The 20,901-nt window shown below is 48.3% G+C and overlaps 1 protein-coding gene across 1 annotated transcript; it reads left to right on the forward strand.

The window, feature by feature from the left end:
• The first annotated feature begins 13,476 nt into the window (after positions 1–13,476).
• Positions 13,477–17,695, forward strand: LOC123394926 (translocase of chloroplast 101, chloroplastic-like). The gene has a single exon (XM_045089811.1). It carries the CDS (start codon positions 13,794–13,796, stop codon positions 17,430–17,432), a length of 3,639 nt encoding a protein of 1,212 aa, XP_044945746.1. The 5' UTR covers positions 13,477–13,793; the 3' UTR covers positions 17,433–17,695.
• The last annotated feature ends 3,206 nt before the right edge of the window (positions 17,696–20,901 follow it).

Genomic DNA, 20,901 nt, shown 5'->3' on the forward strand with positions numbered 1-20,901 from the left:
TTCCCGGGTGCTCTTGTCGCCCATAATTTCTTCCAAAGCTTGGAATTTTCAACCACTGCAGAACCTGATCCTCGTCCCGCTTTGCTTCGTTCAGTGGCATTACGATCAGCCCGTGCTAACTGATAAGCTGAACGCACCGAGTATTGTCCAGAGCGGGTATGTGGCCAGGATGCAAAATCACTGCCGCCGTGACGGCTGATGGGGACCTCAAGAATTTTCTCGGCCACCTCATGTGTGAAGATCGATCGGACCAGGTCTTCATCCCATGATTTCGACCCTTCCAATATCAGAGTATTCACTGACTGATTTTCAATCAGAGGAACCCGAGGCCGTATAGTGTACGGAGGAACACCGGGGATCCACGAGTCTGTCAAGATCTTGGTATTTTCACCATTGCCAATACCCCATCGAACTCCACCTCTTAAGATGATCATACCAAACTGAATGCTTCGCCAGGTATAGGAGGACGATCGAGGTTTAGGGGCATCCCAAAACTCACAGTTAGGGTAGTAACGCCCTTTGAGCACGCGGGCACAAAGAGAAGAAGGGTCCGTTAGTAGTCTCCAACATTGCCGACCCAACATTGCTTGATTGAAAAGTTCCAGGTCGCGGAAACCCAGACCCCCCAATGCTTTCGGAGTTGACATCCACTCCCAAGAACGCCAATGAAGTTTCCTTTTGCCTTTTTCCACACCCCACCAGTGATTGGCTATGGATTGACGCATCGAGACACATATTGACACAGGGAGCTGAAAGCAACTCATCACATACGTGGGAATAGCCTGTATAACTGCCTTGAGCATAATCTCCTTACCCGCACGTGAGAGAGGGCAATCAGACCATCCATTCATCCGCTGCCACATGCGGTTAATAAGGAATTTAAAGATACGGACCGGTGATCGTCCTACCTCTGTTGGCATACCCAAATAAGTCTCTTGGATCACCTCCGAGTGGACTCCAAGTTGTTGCTTAACAGTATCCTTGATATCCACTGAGCAGCGAGAACCAAAGAAAATAGAGGATTTATCACGGTTGATCCTCTGTCCAGAACCCGCGCAATAAATATCCAGCACATGTTGCAATGCTTCAACGCTTCTTCTATCACTTCTGGCAAAGAAAATGCTATCGTCTGCAAACAGTAGATGGGAAATAGGGGGGCCAAGTCTTCCATTACGTAGACCTTGTAGTTCACCTTGGGCCTCCCTCTGTTGCAAAAGACAGGATAATCCTTCCGTGCAAAGAAGAAAAGATAGGGGCTAATGGGGTCTCCTTGTCTGATCCCCCTTGTAGGAATAACCGGATCAGTCAAGTCTCCATTAATCTTGACAGCATATCTCACTTCGATGACACAACTCATGACAGTGTTGATCCAACCTTGATCAAACCCTAGTTTTTGGAGGCAACCGAATAAATAACTCCATTCAACTCTATCGTATGCTTTCATCATATCCACCTTGAGAGCAAAATATGGTCGTTTGGCATTTTGTTGTCTGATAGTGTGTAAGCATTCATAGGCTATCAATGCATTATCAGTGATCAGTCGTCCAGGAATGAATGCACTCTGAAACTCAGACACCACTGCCGGTAAGATTAGCTTCAAACGGTTTGCGAGGACCTTTGATGCAATCTTGTACAACACGTTACAGAGACTGATAGGCCGAAAATTCTTGAGATCATCAGGGTTTGTTGTCTTCGGTATCAGCACAATTACGGAGTCGCAAAAACCCTCAGGGAGTGGACTCCCATCGAGGAATCCCCTAACAGCCTGACAGATAGCATTCTCCAGAAAGTCCCAGTGAGTCTGGTAGAAAAGAGCTGGGAAACCGTCAGGTCCCGGCGCTTTTGTTGGCCCTATCTGAAACAAAGCGGTCTTGATCTCCTCGTTTGAGTACTCCTTGGTTAAATCTGCGTTCATATCAGTGGTAACCTTGCAAGGAATAGAATCAAGAATTGTATCCATTGAAGTAGTAGGTTCTGATGAAAATAGATTACCATAAAACATTTGAACCATACTCTTTATATCAGCCATATTATCACACCGAGAGCCATCCTCGCGCCGCAAGAATTTAATTTTATTTGCTCGTTTGCGTGCACATGCCCTTGCATGAAAAAAGGCAGTGTTGCGATCGCCCTCCCGCAACCAATCGATGCGGGAGCGTTGACGTGCCATCACTTCTTCTCGTTCGAAGAGTTCACAGAGATCAGCTTCAATTTTCCGGGCCTCCATCTGATTACCTTCACTAGAGACACGGATGAAACTAAGTTTCCTTTCCATCTTTTTGATCCTCTGTCGAATATCACCAAAGGTTTCCCGGCTCCAATTTTTCAAAGTGCCAGCAACCTGGTTAAGAGTGGACCACGTGGACTGAAGGGACACATCACCTCCGGCCTTTTCTGTCCAAGCTTTCTCCAAAACCCCCCTGTAGTCCGCAGCTCGCAGCCATGCTGCCTCAAACCGAAAACCATGCTGTACTGGGCAGGTACGGTTGTTGTGCTGTGTTGCAGATAGGTTGATGGAGATCGCAAGATGATCGGACGTAGTGGTAACAATATTTTCAACAGTACAGTCTTGGAACCGAGAGAGGAACTCCCCATTCGCCATCGCCCGATCGAGTCTCACCTTGACATGATCCTCCTCACACTGTCTATTATTCCATGTGAACTTTGGGCCAGAGAAGCCAAGGTCTGACAAGCCACATTCCTCCAAGCACTCTCGGAACAGAGACATCTATGATTCAGATCGCTCGCGAGCACCCACGTGCTCGTCTTGGGACAGCACCTCGTTGAAATCACCGCAACAGATCCACGGTCCTTCCCATGCCGATCTCAGCCGGCATAGTAAGTCCCAAAAAACATGTCGGAGATCTCTTCTTGGCTCCCCATATACGAAGGTTGCCCGCCACGGTGCCTCATTTTCAGATTTGTTAGTAACATCAATGCAATGTGAGTTGAAGCCGTTGAGAGAGACAGTGTACTGCGGCAACCAAAACAGAGCGAGTCCTCCACTGAGACCTACGCTACTGACAGCGAAACTTCCAGCGTAGCCCAAAGACCACATGAAATTTTGAGCCCTTGTGTCCTTCATCTTCGTTTCGCACAAAAAGAGGAAGGAGGGTCGATACGTCCGTATAAGATAACGGAGCTCGCCAACTACCGAGTCTGACCCCAACCCTCGGCAGTTCCAACATAGTATACTTATTGCGTCTGGCGGGACTGCACTGCAGCCTCCGCCTGATCCGCCGATCCCATTGAATTAACCGATGTGTCAACCTTGTGTTTCTTGCTTGATGATGAATCTTATTCAGCCACTTGGTCATTACCACTGTCCACCGTGGTCGGGCCTGCAGTGGTAACCACAACCAAAGCCCTGGAGGGCATTTCAGACGAGGGGAGAGCCAACATGGTGGCTGGGATGTTTGCATCCTTCACCTCGTATTCCTTGCGTTTCTGGCCACTGATGGTCGTTTTATCTCCCTTCAACACCGATACACCATCCTTGGGTATCATCTTAGCCGACGTCCTCGGCTTGCGCTGTTTAGGTTGCTTAGGCTTCACCAGTGAAGTAACTTCACTTGCCTGAGCTTTGTCCTTCTTAGCATTAGCAGCCGTAGATGGCTGCACTTTCGGGCCCCCATGGCCATGACTTTGCCGAGACCCCTGATCACTAAAGGATCCCTGGCTTGAGTTTGTCCCCGAGAGCTTCCTCCTCTCGTCTGGTACACACAGATTCGGGCCGTGGTATGGTAATAGGCCATCAGCATCTCTTTCCCCTGGCGCCGGGCAGTTGGTCGATGAATGCCCCAACAAACCACACGAGAAGAAAAAAGTTGGTAACCTCTCATACTTGACAGAGAAGAAATCAGTCACCTGTCGCTGTTTCGAGAACACAGAAACCCCACGCATCACTGGTTCATGGATGTTGATTGTCGCACGGAAACGCAGGTACTCCCCCCAAGCTCTTCCCTTCTCATCCACGTCCATCTTTCCCACCTTACCCACACGGCTTGCCAATTCCTTTCCTCTCTGATCATTCATCAGGCCGAATGGGAGGTTTAATATGCGAACCCACAGACTCAGAGTATCGAACCGAATATCAGCTGGCTTCAGAATTGGATCGAATTCGTTCAAGAGTACCGCATGATTACCAATCATCCACGGAGAGCCTTCTGTAACACGATCTTTGTCTGTTTTGTTCGCAAACTCCACCATGAAAAGATTCTTGCCCAACGAGTGCAGCTCCAGTCCTTTGGGGTTACCCCATGCAGGTCGAAGAGCCGCTCGGATCGTCGTGATGTGCAGCACGTTAGGTGCAAGTACCTTCCCAACAAGAGCACGTTAGGTGCATCCAAGATCACCATCATCCTCAAGCACGAAGGCCTCGGACTCCTGCGAAGTGAGTCGCAGTTTGCCCATCATCTCCGCAACGCTATCGCCACCCGCCGCAGCAGAGGGCGTGTGTTGGAGCATATATCTCCATATGTGGTTTTGGTACTTGATGACAATTCCTATGGACTAATGGTTGCCTTAAGTTACATTTATAGGATTTGTCCATAGGCACTTCTTGAAGTCCATCTGTTGGGTTCAAGGAGTTTATATGATGACCAAGATGGTATTCAAGGTATTATCCAAAGAATGGTCATAGAGACACATGGTTGATCAAGATCTCAGACAAAGAGTAAATCAAGATGATCAACACACAAAGCGTACAAGATGTACCGAGAGGGATCAAGTGATCCCATGGTATGGATTTGTCCATAGGCACTTCTTGAAGTCCATCTGTTGGGTTCAAGGAGTTTATATGATGACCAAGATGGTATTCAAGGTATTATCCAAAGAATGGTCATAGAGACACATGGTTGATCAAGATCTCAGACAAAGAGTAAATCAAGATGATCAACACACAAAGCGTACAAGATGTACCGAGAGGGATCAAGTGATCCCATGGTATGGTAAGCATTGTCCATTACGTGTTTGTGTACTAACCCATGGTCTTCGTGAGAGTTCTATGTGGGGGTTAGGTGTGTTTACATGGGCTTGCGTCAAAGGGAAGATCTCATACAACCCATGGAGTATGACGTCAAGTTGTGATCATCATCAATGGTTGATCAAGATCTCAGACAAAGAGTAAACCAAGATGATCAACACACAAAGCGTACAAGATGTACCGATAGGGATCAAGTGATCCCATGGTATGGTAAGCATTGTCCATTACGTGTTTGTGTACTAACCCATGGTCTTCGTGAGAGTTCTATGTGGGGGTTAGGTGTGTTTCCATGGGCTTGCTTCAAAGGGAAGATCTCATACAACCCATGGAGTATGACGTCAAGTTGTGATCGTCATCAAGATTGCGATGTGCAAGTTCAAGTGGATCAGCACGAAGATAGCATGCTTGAAGCTTGCCGTCCATTGTGGTGGCAATGGACTTGTGAAGATATGTTGAAGAGTGGCTCACCCATAGTGAGTATGGGGGAGCAATCAACTAGTCTTCATCAAGCCAACACAATCAAGAAAGGTGGTCCATCTTGAGGAAGCCAAGATCATCATCATCTAGCTCAAGAGGACGAGGTGCAAGGTATAGGTTTGCCCTTGATAGGTTTTCTGGTTAGGATAGATTGCTGTTCTATCAAGGGGGGCTCTCAAGTGAGTAGCTTGATCGTATCGTTCGTTGAGAGCTCAAACCATTTGCATCCTTGCATCATACTTCTTGGTTCTGGTTTGGTGTTTCTCTTTGTGAGTTTTAGAGCTTATGGTCATCTTCGTGAGAAGCTCGAGTTCATCGAAAACGGAGTCCATATGCATCTACTATGATGTTTTCGATGTTGGAGTTTTTGCCGGTTCTTCATTCATAGAGATCTCACATCTCTATATCGCTGTTTGGATAGCCCTTGTCGTCCTGAATCCAACAAGCTTGGGTTTGCTCGATTCGGAGCTCGTATGCGGAAGTTATGGCTGTTTCAGTGGCGAGCGGTAGTACCGCTGGATCTAGCGGTAGTACCGCTGGACCTAGCGGTAGTACCGCTAGAGTTGGCGGTAGTACCGCTGGCTCGCGGTAGTACCGCCCCTGGTCAGCGGTAGTACCGCTCCAGGAGCTTAGTACCGCCTGCCTAGTGGTTGTTCGTGGACGGACCTTTTTGCGAAGACTTTCTTGGCGGTGGTAGTGCCGTTGCACTACCAGGGGCCCAGCGGTAGTACCGCTGGGGCCAGCAGGTAGTACCGCTGGAGTGCCGGCGGTAGTACCGCTGCAGCCAACGGTAGTACCGCTGGAGTGCCAGCGGTAGTACCGCTGAAGCCAGCGGTAGTACCGCTGGAGCTCGGGCAGAAAGTGGGGGTAACGGTCTGATTCCTTCCCCCACTATATAAAGGGGGTCTTCTTCCCCCTTGGTCTTATCTATCTGTTGATCTCTTGTTCTACCTCCATTGTTGACATTCTTAGAGCTTGCTTACTCTCAATCCCTCCAATGATTCTTGCTTGTTCTTGAGGGAAAAGAGAGAGGAGATCTAGATCCACATCTCCACCAATCACTTTCTCCTCTATGTGAGGGGAACCCCTTGGATCTTGATCTTGGAGTTCTTTGTGAGCTCCTTGTTCTTCCTCTCATATTTCTCCATAGCTTTTGTTGTTGTGGAGGGATTTGAGTGTGAGGGACGTGACCACTTCGTGTGTTCTTGCCATTGCATTAGTTGCATCGGTTTGAGTTCTCCACGGTGATACGTGGAAGTGAGAAGTTGAGAAGCTTACTACCTTTGGTACTTAGTACCCTTGATATTGTTCTTCGTGGATGCTTTGGCGTCCTAGAAGCTTGGTGGTGTCTCGGAGCTCAATCATTGTGGTGTGAAGCTCCGGGAAGCGTCGGGGTCTCCAATTAGGTTGTGGAGATTGCCCCGAGCAATTTGTACGGGTACCGGTAACCGCCCCCAAGGGTTGCCACGTGTACGGGTTCGGTGACCGCCCCCAAGGGTTGCCATTTGTACAGGTTCGGTGACCGCCCTCAAGGGTCCCTTAGTGGAATCACGGCATCTTGCATTGTGCGAGGGCGTGAGGAGATTACGGTGGCCTTAGTGGCATCTTGGGGAGCATTGTGCCTCCACACCGCTCTAACGGAGATTAGCATCCGCAAGGGTGTGAACTTCGGGATACATCATCGTCTCCCCGTGCCTCGGTTATCTCTTACCCGAACCCTTTACTTATGCACTTTACTTTGTGATAGACATATTGTTTATTGTAATATATCTTGCTATCACTTAGTTGTTTATCTTGCTTAGCATAAGTTGTTGGTGCACATAGGTGAGCCTAGTTGTTCGTAGGTTTTGTGCTTGACATATTAAACGTTAGTTTTATTCCGCATTTGTTCAAGCCTAAACCTTAACTATTTTAAAGCGCCTATTCACCCCCCCCTCTAGGCGACATCCACGTCCTTTTCAGCGTGGTTGATGGTATCTTGTCCTCAGGCAGATCACGATGATTGATCGCCAAAACCTTAGCCAAGTTACCTCGGCCAGGAGAGTTGTTTCCAGATGCGCTTTGTTTCCCGTCCATGGCTGCGCCCCGATCCAGAGGAGAAACAGGAGCAGCCCCGAGGAGGAGGTCTTTATTCCTTAATAACAGAATTACAATCCTTAGCAACGAGATCGCTTGCGAAAGGGGGAGGGTGACCCAGCCAACATGATGTACTATCCCCACATCGACCATAGTTTGCTAGGCAGTCTGCAACTCTATTTTGCTCGCGTGAAACTTTTACAGGAATAAATACCCTATCACTTAGAAGGAACTTAATTTCTCTGATCATATGACCATAAGCGGAATTATCTAACGATGCATCTGTTAGGGTGTTGATAGCCACCACACAATCTGATTGGAGCATGATAGTGGCATCCGAGCGCTCAGTAGCAAGTTTAATACCCTCTCTAATAGCTTGTAATTCCGCTTCCAGCGCATCATTGCAGTGAAATAGCTTGCGATAGGCAGCAAATATTACCTCGCCTGTTGCTGTTCTCAGGATCATCCCCGCGCTAGCTGAACCATCAGATATAGCATAAGAACCATCAACTGACAACGCCACCATTCCATCTGGAGGGGGAGGCCACGGTAACCTTGGTGCCGATTTGCACGGGGGGCGGATCAGATCAGGAGCCACAAGAGCTTTCCCTTTAATGATGTCCTCCACGCTACTTGAGATCTGGGAGTAGGTACTGTGGTAACTCTGCAGGAATGAGCAAGATACATCTTGCGGTGGAGGATCCTTCCCATGTAGAATCTCGTTTCTAGCATACCAGGAACGCCATAGGACCATGATAATTCTGCTGCGAACCGAGACCTGTGATTCTTCGAGGAGTTGAAGGAGCCATTCCTTGCATGTCCAGTTGATCAGAGATCTATCAGGTAACGGCCAGTAGAGGCGCATTATGTCCCACAAGGCGGCAGCATGCGGGCAAGCGAGAAGAGCATGAAATTATGATTCCTGCTCCCGATCATAGACCTGGCAGAAGCCATTCAGATCAAAATGCCGCCTCTTCTTCTCAGCGTCTGTAGGAAGGGAACCCGAGACAACTTGCCAGGCAAAGATCTTTAGTTTTGGAGGGACCTCTGCGCCCCATATTAGCCTCCAAATTGGTCTGTCTCCAGCCGGGTTTGCACTAGATGAACCTGGATTAAACTAGTCATAGTGAATCGTCATCGCTACATGATATGCGCTCTTTACTGTCAACACCCCTGATTTCTCCCATGGCCAAGAAATAAAATCCTCCCACAATCTCGGGGACGTTCTTATCTTTAAGATGGATTCCACATCCGATTGTCAGAAGTGTTGACGAAGCAGCTCGACCCTCCAACAGCCCTGGTCATCCAGGAAGTCACTCACTCGTTTTAACCGGCAATTCCGCTTTGGTGTGATGGGTATAAACGGCATCCCCCTGGGGATCCAAGGGTCTCTCTAAACCCTGATATTCATGCCATTACCCACCCTCCATAGCATTCCTTTCTTAACAAGTTCCAACCCATGTTCAAGGCCACGCCACACAGCCGAAGTATTCCCAGTGAAGACCGTGTCAACCAAGTTCCCATTAGGATAATATTTAGCACGGAGGAGCGATGAGCACAGAGAATTTGGTGTCATCAGTAAGCGCCACACCTGCTTGGCTAACAGGGCTTGGTTATAAGCCCTCATGTCCCGAAACCCTAGACCCCCTGAGCTTTTGGTAGGATTAACTTATCCCAAGACATCATGCCATTTTCCGCCGCCCCTTCTCCAGTCCCCACCAATATTGCCGAATCATTTTGGTAAGCTCATCGCACACCGAGAAGGGGTGTTTGAAAATGCTCATAACATACGCTGGAATAGCTTGTGTCACTGCCTTGATCAAAACTTCTTTACTTGCTTGGGACGCATACTTTTCGCTCCATTCAATTAGCCTCTTGCTTAGGCTTGCTTGTAAGGATTCAAACCTGCCTTTATGCATAGGCCCATCCAGAACCGGAAGACCCAGGTATTTAGCTTCGAACTCTTGTTGGGTTACTTGCAGAATACCCTTAATCTCATCGACCACCAGCGGCGCGCAACTTTCTTTGAACAGGATCGAACATTTGGAGGGATTGATGAGTTGGCCCGTAGCAACAGCATATGTGTGTAACACATCCTTGATGATCGCAGCTTGGTCTGCAGAAGCACGGAAGAATAAGAGAGAATCGTCCGCGAATAAAAGGTAAGATATAGCTGGCGCCCCTCGGCATATTTTCAGTGGTTCAAGACCTCGTTCCAGAACCGCCTCATGTAGGAGGGCAGATAGTGCATCAGCGATGAAGAGGAACAAAAAGGGGGACAATGGGTCACCTTGCCGAAGACCTCTTGAGGGAGCAAATTGATGCAGAGACTTCCCATTAAACTTCACCGCAAATTTGACCGATCGCACCGATGCCATGATCCTGATAACCCATTCACTTGCAAAACCCCACTTCAATAAGGCCCGTTCCAAGAAGTCCCAATCAACACAATCATATGCTTTGGATAGGTCCAGCTTGTAAGCGCAGTAGTCATTTCGTGCAGATCCTGTTTGGAGATGATGCAAACACTCGAAAGCAATGATAGAATTATCTGATATCAGCCTACCAGGGATGAAGGCACTCTGATTTACCGAGATGAGCTCAGATAAGCAAGGTCGAAGCCTATTCACCATACACTTGGACACCACCTTGTAAATGACATTGCACAAAGAAATAGGACGGAATTCCTTCAGGGAGGCAGGGTGCTGGACTTTAGGTATAAGAACGATGAGAGTTTCATTTACACCCTCCGGCATTACCCCCGACAAAAAGAAATCACGAACCGCCTTCACAACATCCTCTTTCATCACCACCCAGTTCCGCTGATAGAATCTCGCAGGGAATCCATCCGGCCCTCGGGCTTTCAATGGCCCAATCTGAAATAGAGCATCTGAAATTTCCTTGTCTGAATAGGGCGCAAGTAGTTTCTCATTCATAACATCCGTAACTTTAGGCACGATTTTGTTTAACATAACATCCGGTGTTAACGTTGGGTCCTTGGTATACACCTCCTTAAAGTAAGAAGATGCCATCCGTTCCATCTCTGATGGAGCCACACACCACGACCCATCATCTTTTTGAAGTCTCCGGATGTTGTTTCTCCTGGCACGCCACACCGCCTGACGATGGAAGTGTTTAGTATTGTGATCGCCTTCCTTCAACCAGGTTATGCGGCTGCGTTGAAGCCACATCATTTCCTTCCTATAAAGCAATTCATCCAATTCTTCCATTTTCTTTTTTACTAGCAACCGATCGGCATCATTGAGCTGCAAGGCCTCAAGCTCCCCGCGAAGCTTCATGATCTGTTTCTCCACATGACCAAAGTTTTCCTTACTCCACTTACGAAGATCAAACATGACCGATTTTAATGAAGCTGCCACGTTCCCCAGATCACCAGAAGGTTTAACTTTTGCCCAAGCTGCCGTGATAACCTGGGAAAGACGGCAATCGCGTTCCCACATAATTTCATACTTGGGATTCCCCATCCGACGTTCATCAACCACCTCCTCCAGATGCAGGAACAGGGGACAATGATCAGATCTTGGAGAAGTTAAGTGCTGCACCTTAGCAAAAGGAAACAAGTCCCGCCAATCATCCGAGGCACACACCCTATCCAGAGGGACCCGGGTATTACCAAGCCCCAGGCGACCATTATCGTATGTATATGGCACACCTGAGAACCCCAAATCTATCAGCTCACTTAGTTCTAGGGGTATCCCGGAAAGCTTCCATTTGATTTTCACGTCTAGCCGTCCTAGAGAAGTGCTCGTGCTGCCAAAGGGCTTCATTAAAATCTCCCCCACCATCCAGGGCAGACTAGATACGCCCCTGAGTCTGATCAGATGATTCCACATACAATGCCGATTCTCCACACGTGGTTCCCCGTAAATAAAGGTTGATCTCCACTGCTTTCCTGACCCTTGATCAGTGATAAGAACATCAATGTAGCGCTGGCAGGAGTCTAAAACAGTGACTTGATAGGATTCCTCCCAGAACAAGGCCAAACCACCACTATGACCAATACAGTCAACACCACTAAAACCCTTTAAACCTAACCTCCACTTGAGACTCTCAATTTTTGCACAAGTTTGTCTTGTTTCAGCAAGAAAGACAAAGCTTGGGGAGTGGGCTTTTACAAGAGCCCCAACTTCACGAACTGTCTGGCCGGTTCCCCGCCCCCCGGCAGTTCCAGAATAATTGACTCATTGGGACTGGCGGCGCTCCACCTGGGAGCCCACCGATAGATTATCCAAGTCTGTTTGAGCATCATCTTTCTTTGCACGTTTACTATCTGAACTGGTTGATGGAGATTCTAAGTTTGCCATGTCCTTCCCATCTGTAATCAACAGAAGTTTCCCACCGTGATCAGGCTCCACCACTTCATCATGTTCCACTAGTAGACGTTTGCGAGCTAATTTATCTACCTCCATGGCCAGCGGGGGGTTCTTCTTAATAGGGCTAGACGCAATATCTTTCAACTCCCTGTCGAGGGGAGATACACCTTTGCAGGTCGACACCTTGGCGGCAGGGGGGTCTGGAAGAGGTTTGTCAGAACGACCCTGATCCCAATCGCCCTTGAACTTCCCCGGGGGATCGGCATACAGATAGTCACCAAATTTGAGATCCCGTTCCTCATACACGCCATTACCACATTCCTTGTGATCATGACTAATGATACCACAAGCTTTGCAAAACCTTGCTAACTTCTCATACCTGACGGCATAGACTGATCTCACCTTTCCTTTGACAATGCTCACAAATTTCGTGAGGGGTTTCCTGACATCATGTTTCACCCTAACACGGATGTAATCACCCCTGGAATTACCTGCTATTCTTGTTTCCAATATCTCCCCTGATGATCGCAACAGTTTTTCAACCACATCCACTCGACAATATCCATCCGGGAGCTTATGGATCTGGAGCCATATGGGCATATGCACCATAAGAATATCTCTTGCCTCAGAGTAGCCATCATATGGAGCAAATATCACAGCCATATTGCGGAATAGCCACGGTCCTTGGGACATGATCCGGTCCCAATCCCCAAGGCATTGGGCTTGGATCACAAATAGGTTGGCGCCGATGGGGCGGAATCTGACGGGTTTAGCCGTGTTCCAAGCAGCTCTCATATCCTTGAAGAACGCAGCCTGACTAAAGTTCTTGTAAGTTTGGACCCTAGCTAGGGCAAGCCATGGGATCTCATCAGCGAGATCCGGAGTTTCCTCTTCCACGATCACATCATCGAACTCTTCCTCATGGAGATCCAGCTTCTCGAAGAAATCCCCTAGTTCCTCGTCATGTTTCCCCTGGGAACCCAGGTTTGTCGAGGAAAACGCATCTGGTGCCGATGCCATGGCGCAACACAGAAGAAGAACCTTCGCCAAGAACGCAGGCGTCCGGGACGAAGGGGAGAAGGCCGCGGGATGGGGCAGGACGCCGGCTGAGGCCGACGGTAAACTAGGGCGGGCGGAGGACCTACGGCAGGGAGTCGCCGCAGGGATGTTAAACCCTAGCTATTGCTAGGGGAGATAAAGATCCGTGTGTTGACAGATGCTCGCATCTTCTTGAGCGCCTACATCTATATCGTGTGCTAAATAAAAGCATGTTTTTTACCGTATTTTTCTGCCTTGCATGTCTTTTTTCTTAAATACTCCACACAAAATAAAGCAAAAGAAAAGAACAACTTGTCATATTTAAATAAATAAAATCCAATAAATAAAAGAACACCTTGTTGTACACGTCCACTGCTTCTTTTTTTTGTTGCGGGAATACAAGTCCATTGATTCACCACCAAGAATAAATGAATTAAAACTCTCCAATGCAAGGCAACAAGAAGAAAAATAAAGATGATAATCAGAAGCAAGTGAAATCCCCATGCACCACAAGATCCCATGGCCAGAGCCACAAAGGTCCAACACAAGGAGAGAGAGCCAAAGAAAAGAAAAGAGAGGCAAAGTTCCAAATTTTGTTCACCAAGGGTCCAACTCCTGCCTCGAAAGATCCAAACCCTAGCCCCATCCACCCTGCGGCTGAGGTCTCGTCTCACCACCACCAACCCGACGGAATCCGGTCCGGTCTTCCTCAACCCTCGGCCTCGCAACCACTACCGCCACGCCGCCACTCCCGGACGGAGGACACCCGAACAACGCAATAAACAAACCCACCGCCGTAAAAGACCGGACCACCCCAAAGCCGCGATTTTTATTCTACCTTCGCCGCCTCCCTACGCCGCCCCGGCCAGCCCGCGCGCTGCGGCATGGCGCTCCTCATCCGCGCGCCGCTCACCTCCTTCGACTCCGGCGACGACGACGACGACGAGGGGTACGCATCCTCGCTCTCCTCCGGCGCCGCGTCCCCGTCCCCGTCCCCGTCCCGCTCGCCGTCGACCTCTCCCCCCGAGGTCCGGCTCCCGCGCCCGCGCCCCGCCCTCGGCGCGCCGCGGGTGGCGGCGCAGCTCTCGTCTTCCACGGACGACGAGGCCGACCTGTTCGACGACGCCGCCGGCTCGTCCGGGGACGATGTGCTCCAGGAGGTCTCCAACGGCTTCTTCCGCGTCGCCCGGGTGCCCCCGCCGCCCCCCTCCCCATCCTCGGACGAGGCCCCCGAGCCCCCCGCTTCCGCGTCTTCCGGGGAGAGCGACTACTTCGGCGCCGCGGAGGGGCCGGAGGAGGAGGAGGCCGCCGCCGACGTGTTCGTCGACGCCGGGACGGGGAGCGGGATGGAGGAGGATGGCGGCGTCTTTGCGGCCTCCACGGGCGCGGTCGCTGAGGGCTCGCTGGATGGGAGCTTTGTGAGCTCCATGAGCGTGCTGGATGACGGCGCTGCGTTCGGTGATTTGGTAAATCTCTCGGATATGTCCTTGATGAATGGTGGTAAACAGGGAGCTGAGGATTCTGGTGCCGAGGCTGTCAATAGTGTGGAGCCCGACCCGTCCATTGGTGACGCTGGTGGCACGCACATTGTGGATGCTTCAGAGGGGAATTCTGGGGGGTCTCAGCAGGAGCAACTTGTTGTGGAATTGCCTCCTGCACTGAATTCTACTCAGGAAGAAGAAGAAGATGCTCGTCTTCAAGTTATCAATGATGACTCTGATGCAAAAAATACCATGCCCAAGCATGAGGCTGCTGAATTGCTTCATGTGGTGAGTTCTACACAAGCAGAAGATATTGATGCTGAAGTTCGCAATGCTGACTCTGATGCCAAAGATACCATGCCGGAGCATGAGGTTGTCACCCATTCTGAAGATGCCAGTCCTGAACATGTTACCGCAAGAGATGCCATGGTTGAGCCTGCACAAGTCCATACCAATGTTGATAGCTCACAGTTTACTGTTGATGGCGGTCATCATAAGGTAGATGGTGAAACTGATGGCGATTATCAACCTTCTGATGAACCTGCATCTGTACCAAACATCAGGATAAACTATGCTTTGGAATCTCCTGGAAAAGAAATGGAGGACAGTGCGCCTGCCTCCAAGGGCACACGCTTCGGTTTGGATGATTCAGATGAGGATCAGCTGGATGATGATTATCAAGTGGAGGAGTTGAGCGGAAAGGAGAATGAGCTTTTTGATTATGCAGCTTTAGCTGAGCTTCTGAGGGCGGCAAACAGATCACCTGGACAGGGCAAGGCCAAGGTGTTTCCAGTTGAAACCTCTCATCCCATCGAACCGTCTCCTACCGTGGTTGGTGTCCCTAGGACAAGTGTGGCTTCTACTCATGAGCTGGATGCAATTGCTGACCCGGAGAGTGCGATGACTGATGAGGAGAAGAAGTTGTACATGAAGGTGGACATGGCACGAATCAAGTATTTGCGTCTTGTGTACAGATTAGGGTATGACACCGAACATCAGGTACCTGTACAGGTGTTATATCGGCTCAGTCTCGTTGAAGGCTTCAGGCGCATAAGGATGGCAAACCATTCCTCCGAGCTTGAGAATGCCTGGAGCAGGGCTTTGCAGCTTGAGACAGAGGGAATAGATGACTTGGAATTCTCCTGCAATGTATTGGTCCTTGGGAAGACAGGGGTGGGAAAGAGTGCAACAATAAACTCCATCTTTGGCGAGGATAAATCCAGAACAAATGCTTTTCTACCAGCAACATGTTCCGTGAAGGAGATAACTGGAGTTGTTGGTGGTGTCAAATTTCGGGTCATTGACACTCCAGGACTTGGGACTACAGTTAGGGATGAAAAATCAAATAGGAAAATGCTCAAGTCTGTTAAGAAGTATATGAAGAAATGCCCCCCTGACATCGTTTTGTATGTTGATCGGATCGATACCCAACGGCAGGGTGCAGACGACCTATCCCTATTGCAATGTATCACCAGTGTCCTAGGCCTGCCAATATGGTCGAAAGCCATCATCACTCTTACTCACTCAGCAGCAGACCCTCCTCCTGAAGGACCTAGTGGCTCCCCAATTAACTATGAGATGATTGTGACCCATAGGACACATGCGCTTCAGCAAAGCATCAGACAGGCCACTAATGATCCTCGGACTGAGAATCCAGTGGCTCTTGTGGAAAATCACCATCTTTGTCGGAGGAATATGGAGGGCGAAAAGGTGCTTCCTAATGGCCTTATCTGGAGGCGTCTGCTCCTCCTCCTGTGCTATTCACTGAAGATGGTTGCTGAGATTGATACTCTTTCAACCCGCCGCGCTGGTTCGCCAAGCCTCTTTGATCTCCGTCTTCAGATGCCTGCACTTCCTTACTTCTTATCATCTTTGTTGCAATCTAGAGAGCACCCCAGGCATGCAAATGAACAGAAGGTTGAGAGTGTGGACTCAGATGTTGATCCTGATGAATTGTTGGACGAGGATCAAGAGGATGAAGAATATGATCAACTTCCTCCCTTTAAGCCATTAAGTAAATCACAGGTTGCAAAACTCTCCAAAGAGCAGCAGAAACTGTATTTCGATGAGTACGACTACCGAACCAAGCTTCTTCAGAAGAAGCAGTTGAAGGAACATCGCAGAAGATTAAAGGAAATGAAGAAGAGTGAGGGCAATTATGATGATGTACTTGTGGACAATGATCATCCTGATGATGAGTATGACAACGACAGATCTCTTATGCCAGACTGGGCCTTGCCATCTTCATTTGATTCTGATGATCCAGTGTACCGCTATCGGTGTCTTGAGCCTGTAACGAACCTTCTGGCACGTGCTGTTACCAACCCTGAAGGATGGGATCATGACTGTGGGTTTGACGGTGTGAGCCTCCAATACAGCCATGAAATTGCCAATGCATTTCCAGCTTCTATGTGGGTCCAAGTTAACAAGGACAAGAGAGAATTCACCATTCATTCGGAGTCCTCAGTATCAGCTAAGCATAGCGAGTATGCTTCAACCCTTGCAGGCTTTGACATACAAACCATGATGGACCAGCTTGCTTACACTCTCAGGGGCGAAACCAAATTCAGGAACACTAAGAACAATGCCACTACTGGAGGTCTGTCCATGACTTTAGCAGGAAACACCATGATAACTGGAGCAAAGCTTGAAGACAAACTTTCAGTTGGTAATTGGTTAACACTGGTAGCAAACGCGGGTGCTGTGTCCATGAAAGGTGATACTGCGCATGGAGTGAATGTGGTGCTGAACCTGCTTCAAAAAGACTATCCCATTATGGGCCTAGGCCTTGCAACTTTGGGTGCATCACTGGTAAGGTGGCATAAAGAATGGACTACGGCTGCAAACTTGGATACCCAGTTCTCTGTGGGAAGGACTTCAAACATGGCAGTTCATGTTGATTTGAACAACAAGCTAACTGGACGAGTGAGCATCAAGGCCAACAGTTCAGAGCATCTGACGATTGCTCTATTAGGTGTCTATTCGATGGCAATGTATGTTAGGAACAGGATGCGTCCTCGTGCACATCCGAATAATGAGTAACACTGGTTAGTTCTGTAGTTTTGATTTCCTAATATTTTTATCCCTGTCCCTCTTCTTTGAGTTTCCAGTTGTTCTATTAAACTACTGTTGAAGCTTCTCCTGTTCCTTATTGTATCTCTATTTGTGTTGACATAGCTGTAGAATTTATGCACATGTATGTGGCAAATAACACGACCAAGTAGATGCCTGTGTTTTTGTTGTTCATGCTGGCGATAAATATCCCTGGTATTTATTCATGAAATGTTTGCAATTTCGTTGCGTAACTGTCTACCTGTTCAGACTTCATGTGTGTGATTATCCGTCGGTTCTCTTCAGCCTTCCATCCATTGTCTACCAGTTCAGGCAATATATAGAAATGTGTAAAGATGGCAATCTAATAATGCATAGATAATACCACATATTCACCCTTTATGCGAGGAAGTAGGGGGTCCAGTCATATTTGTGCAATGGGCTAAAACCCCCTTTCAAAAAGAGAAGGTCAACCCTCCTGGAGACGATTTTAGGCCAATAGCGCTTTGCTTTGTGTCCCCTAAATCGACTGCATTGACGACTGTGTCAGGAACCGGGATTTCTCTCGCTGACTCTTCGTGGATGAATGTTGTGGGTGCTTTGACCTGTTGCAGCCCCCTCCTACACTCACTCCTCCATCCCCTCTCCCTCTGAAAAGCAGCGGCCTCAACCAGGAGACAGTACCGCTGGATCTGTCATTTGTCATACGCAGAGAGGAGGTAATGTGCGGAGTATTGCCCCGCTGGGGGTGGTGTTGTGGTGACAGATCAAGCGTCTGAAAAGTACAGGTAATGAGGGTGCGGATGCTACCAGAAGCCAAATTACTTTCATTTTTTGCTGGGAGCCAAATTACTTGTGTTTGTGGGAAATCAGCTGTCAGGGGTCCGGGAGCATGTGTGTCTGAATGATGCTCATTGATGGCATAGTTACATGAAAAATTGGAAGCTGCAAAGTAAGATAGCAGATATCTGAGCTTGTGCATTTTTCCTTTCTATTTTTTGTTCACTTAGAAAGTTTAAAACAAATTTACTGCATTTTTAGTCATCTGTTTTATTTTTCCTGTAGTGGAATCAAGTTCAAGGAGGCTGCTATCCTGCATTACATGTTGACAATGTTCCCAGACTAATCTCCAAGAAGGCATAGGTGTTGCTGCAAGCCAACTGAGGATGTGCAGCAACGCTTTAACTAGGGAGTTTGACAGAATTGGTGAGTTATGTTTATTTCTTTCCCTCGCTGCACCCGTGCAACACTTGCTGTTGAACCCCTGGTTACCCTATCAGACATATAGTGCATACTTCTTGTTTGAAGTGGTACTATATAAGTACTTAGATAACTGGTAACCATGTGTTTAGTTGAATCCATATCCTCCTCCAGCTCTACAGGATCCCACCTTTCTTTGGCTTCTCAACTTATTATCCTCTAATGGCTAGGCGTGCAATTTATTTTAGGTACTCCTCCCCTGATATTGTGAACATGCCGGTCAGAGAAGCAGTTTAAGTTGCATGGTCTGTATGTCTGTGCGCTCAGCCTTTGCCCAAGTTTTGCCAAAAGTCTAAAACAATGAAGAATGACATGTTATGACCATATATATCATTCCACTGCAGTAGTTAACCTATAGAAAGAGTATTGTTAATAGTTTCTTATTTTGATTGGCTTGCCAAAGCCAAGCCAGACAGGGGACGACAAAGAGTCTCATGTTGTTTTGCCAATAGAGACCCATTATGATGATTTTTAGACAGGGGGAATGGTAGTTTCCATGTGTTCCTCTATTCCCTATTGTTGACAAGTTATTTCTTCGGTACTTCTAACGCTGACGTTGGTATTCCTTTTTCGGTGGTTTATCTTACGGATCTACAGACACGGAAATCGTACGTGTTTATGCGTACTGGTGCTGGTCGGGTGCTCGTTGAATCAGATGCTGGGAGGGGGCAGGTCTTGGAGCTGTTCCGGTAGCAAACTCCACAGGAAACTTCGGCTGCATCTGGGCTGCAGAAATCGCATTCATCCGTCAATTTCTTGTACTCGCTCAGCCTTAGGTGCACTCTGCAGTGTTATAGTATTTTTCTGTGAACTACAACAAGTACGAACGTCACTACTCTTAATGTCTGCTTTTTGTTTGGAGACATTGGGTTCTGAGCCCTGAAACCGAAGATAAGATTGCGACCCTCTATTGAAAAGCTGTCCTTTTCTCCCCTGACGAAGAATTCAGAAGTACTCCCTCCGTCCCTAAATATAAAAGTGGTTGAAGATAATTCACTAGAAGAAGACTACATACGGATGTATATAGACATACTTTAAAATGTATATTTATTCATTTTACTTCGTATGTAGTCACTTCGTAAAATCTTTAAAAAAATTTATATTTAGGAACGAAGTGAGTACAATATTACTACGGGATTTTCGTTACATTCAAAAACTTAGAGGGCTATGGTACTAGGATTCCTTTCGTGAAATTAGGGCTATGGTACTAGGATTCCTTTTGTGAAATTCTTTTACGCGATGTTTTCTATTGAATGAGTTGTTTTTTATGTTGCCTTGGACGTGGGTGTGGTTTGGCCTATGCCCTGTTTCATCATGTTTATGAATGTTTGACACGTCAAATGTGTCAGGCAACGACACATGTCTCCCTCCTCCTCATCGTCCCACTCCTTCGACGAGCAGGTTGATGATGGTGCTATCTCCTATGCCCCCTTCACCGACAACCAAGATGACAGAAGTTGGCACACAACACATCGCCACACAACACTTCTCAAGCGTCTCCATCTCACCAAGACGAAGACGAAGCCGGGACTCCTCCTCGTCAAGCAGGAGCACCTGGCCATGGCTGCCGACGACAAGACTGCCCTGAAATGGTCGCGGGACGAGTACGTCTGGGAGGAGATGGAGCGCCAGCGCCGCGCCTTGGAGGAGATCGCCGCAAGGAGGGCGTCTCGTCCTCGACAACAACGACGAGGAGGCGTCGGGGCCTTTGAACCCCGTTTGCCACGGCGACCCAGGGCAGGGCTGCAGCAAGGACGGTGGCGGAGCGGGTGGCAACGGCGGCGACGACGACGGGGGCGACTACACCAATTTGTACAATCTCTTCGGCATGAGGAAGGCGGCGGCGTAGGACAACAGCGTCAGGCGGCGGCGATGTAGTTTAGTTTAGTTATGTTTAATTATGTATTTATTTCACTTTTTACACAAATTTTAATGAAACTATGAATTTCCTTTGAATTTGATTCGATTTTGATCGAATTTGGGTCGAGTTTATTTTTTTCAAAAGAACAGTTCGGGCAACCTTTGTGGGACGACTGGGAACCCGAACCCCCAGGCCGGGTTTTTTTGTCGGCGCGCTTCCAGACGACGCTATTTCACGTCTTTGGGGGTCCGAACGGCTGGAGATGCTCTTAGAGGAGAGGAGGAAAGGGGATTGGGAAGAAGAACATTGTATGTCTGTATGGAGAAGAAAACAAACATG

This window comes from Hordeum vulgare, chromosome 5H (genome assembly GCF_904849725.1).
Source record: "Hordeum vulgare subsp. vulgare chromosome 5H, MorexV3_pseudomolecules_assembly, whole genome shotgun sequence".
In the NCBI taxonomy this organism is placed as follows: Eukaryota; Viridiplantae; Streptophyta; class Magnoliopsida; order Poales; family Poaceae; genus Hordeum; species Hordeum vulgare.

What these genes read in the sequence shown, in the direction of transcription:
- LOC123394926 (XM_045089811.1), top strand. Translation starts at nt 13,794, where the DNA reads ATGGCGCTCCTCATCCGCGCGCCGCTCACCTCCTTCGACTCCGGCGAC.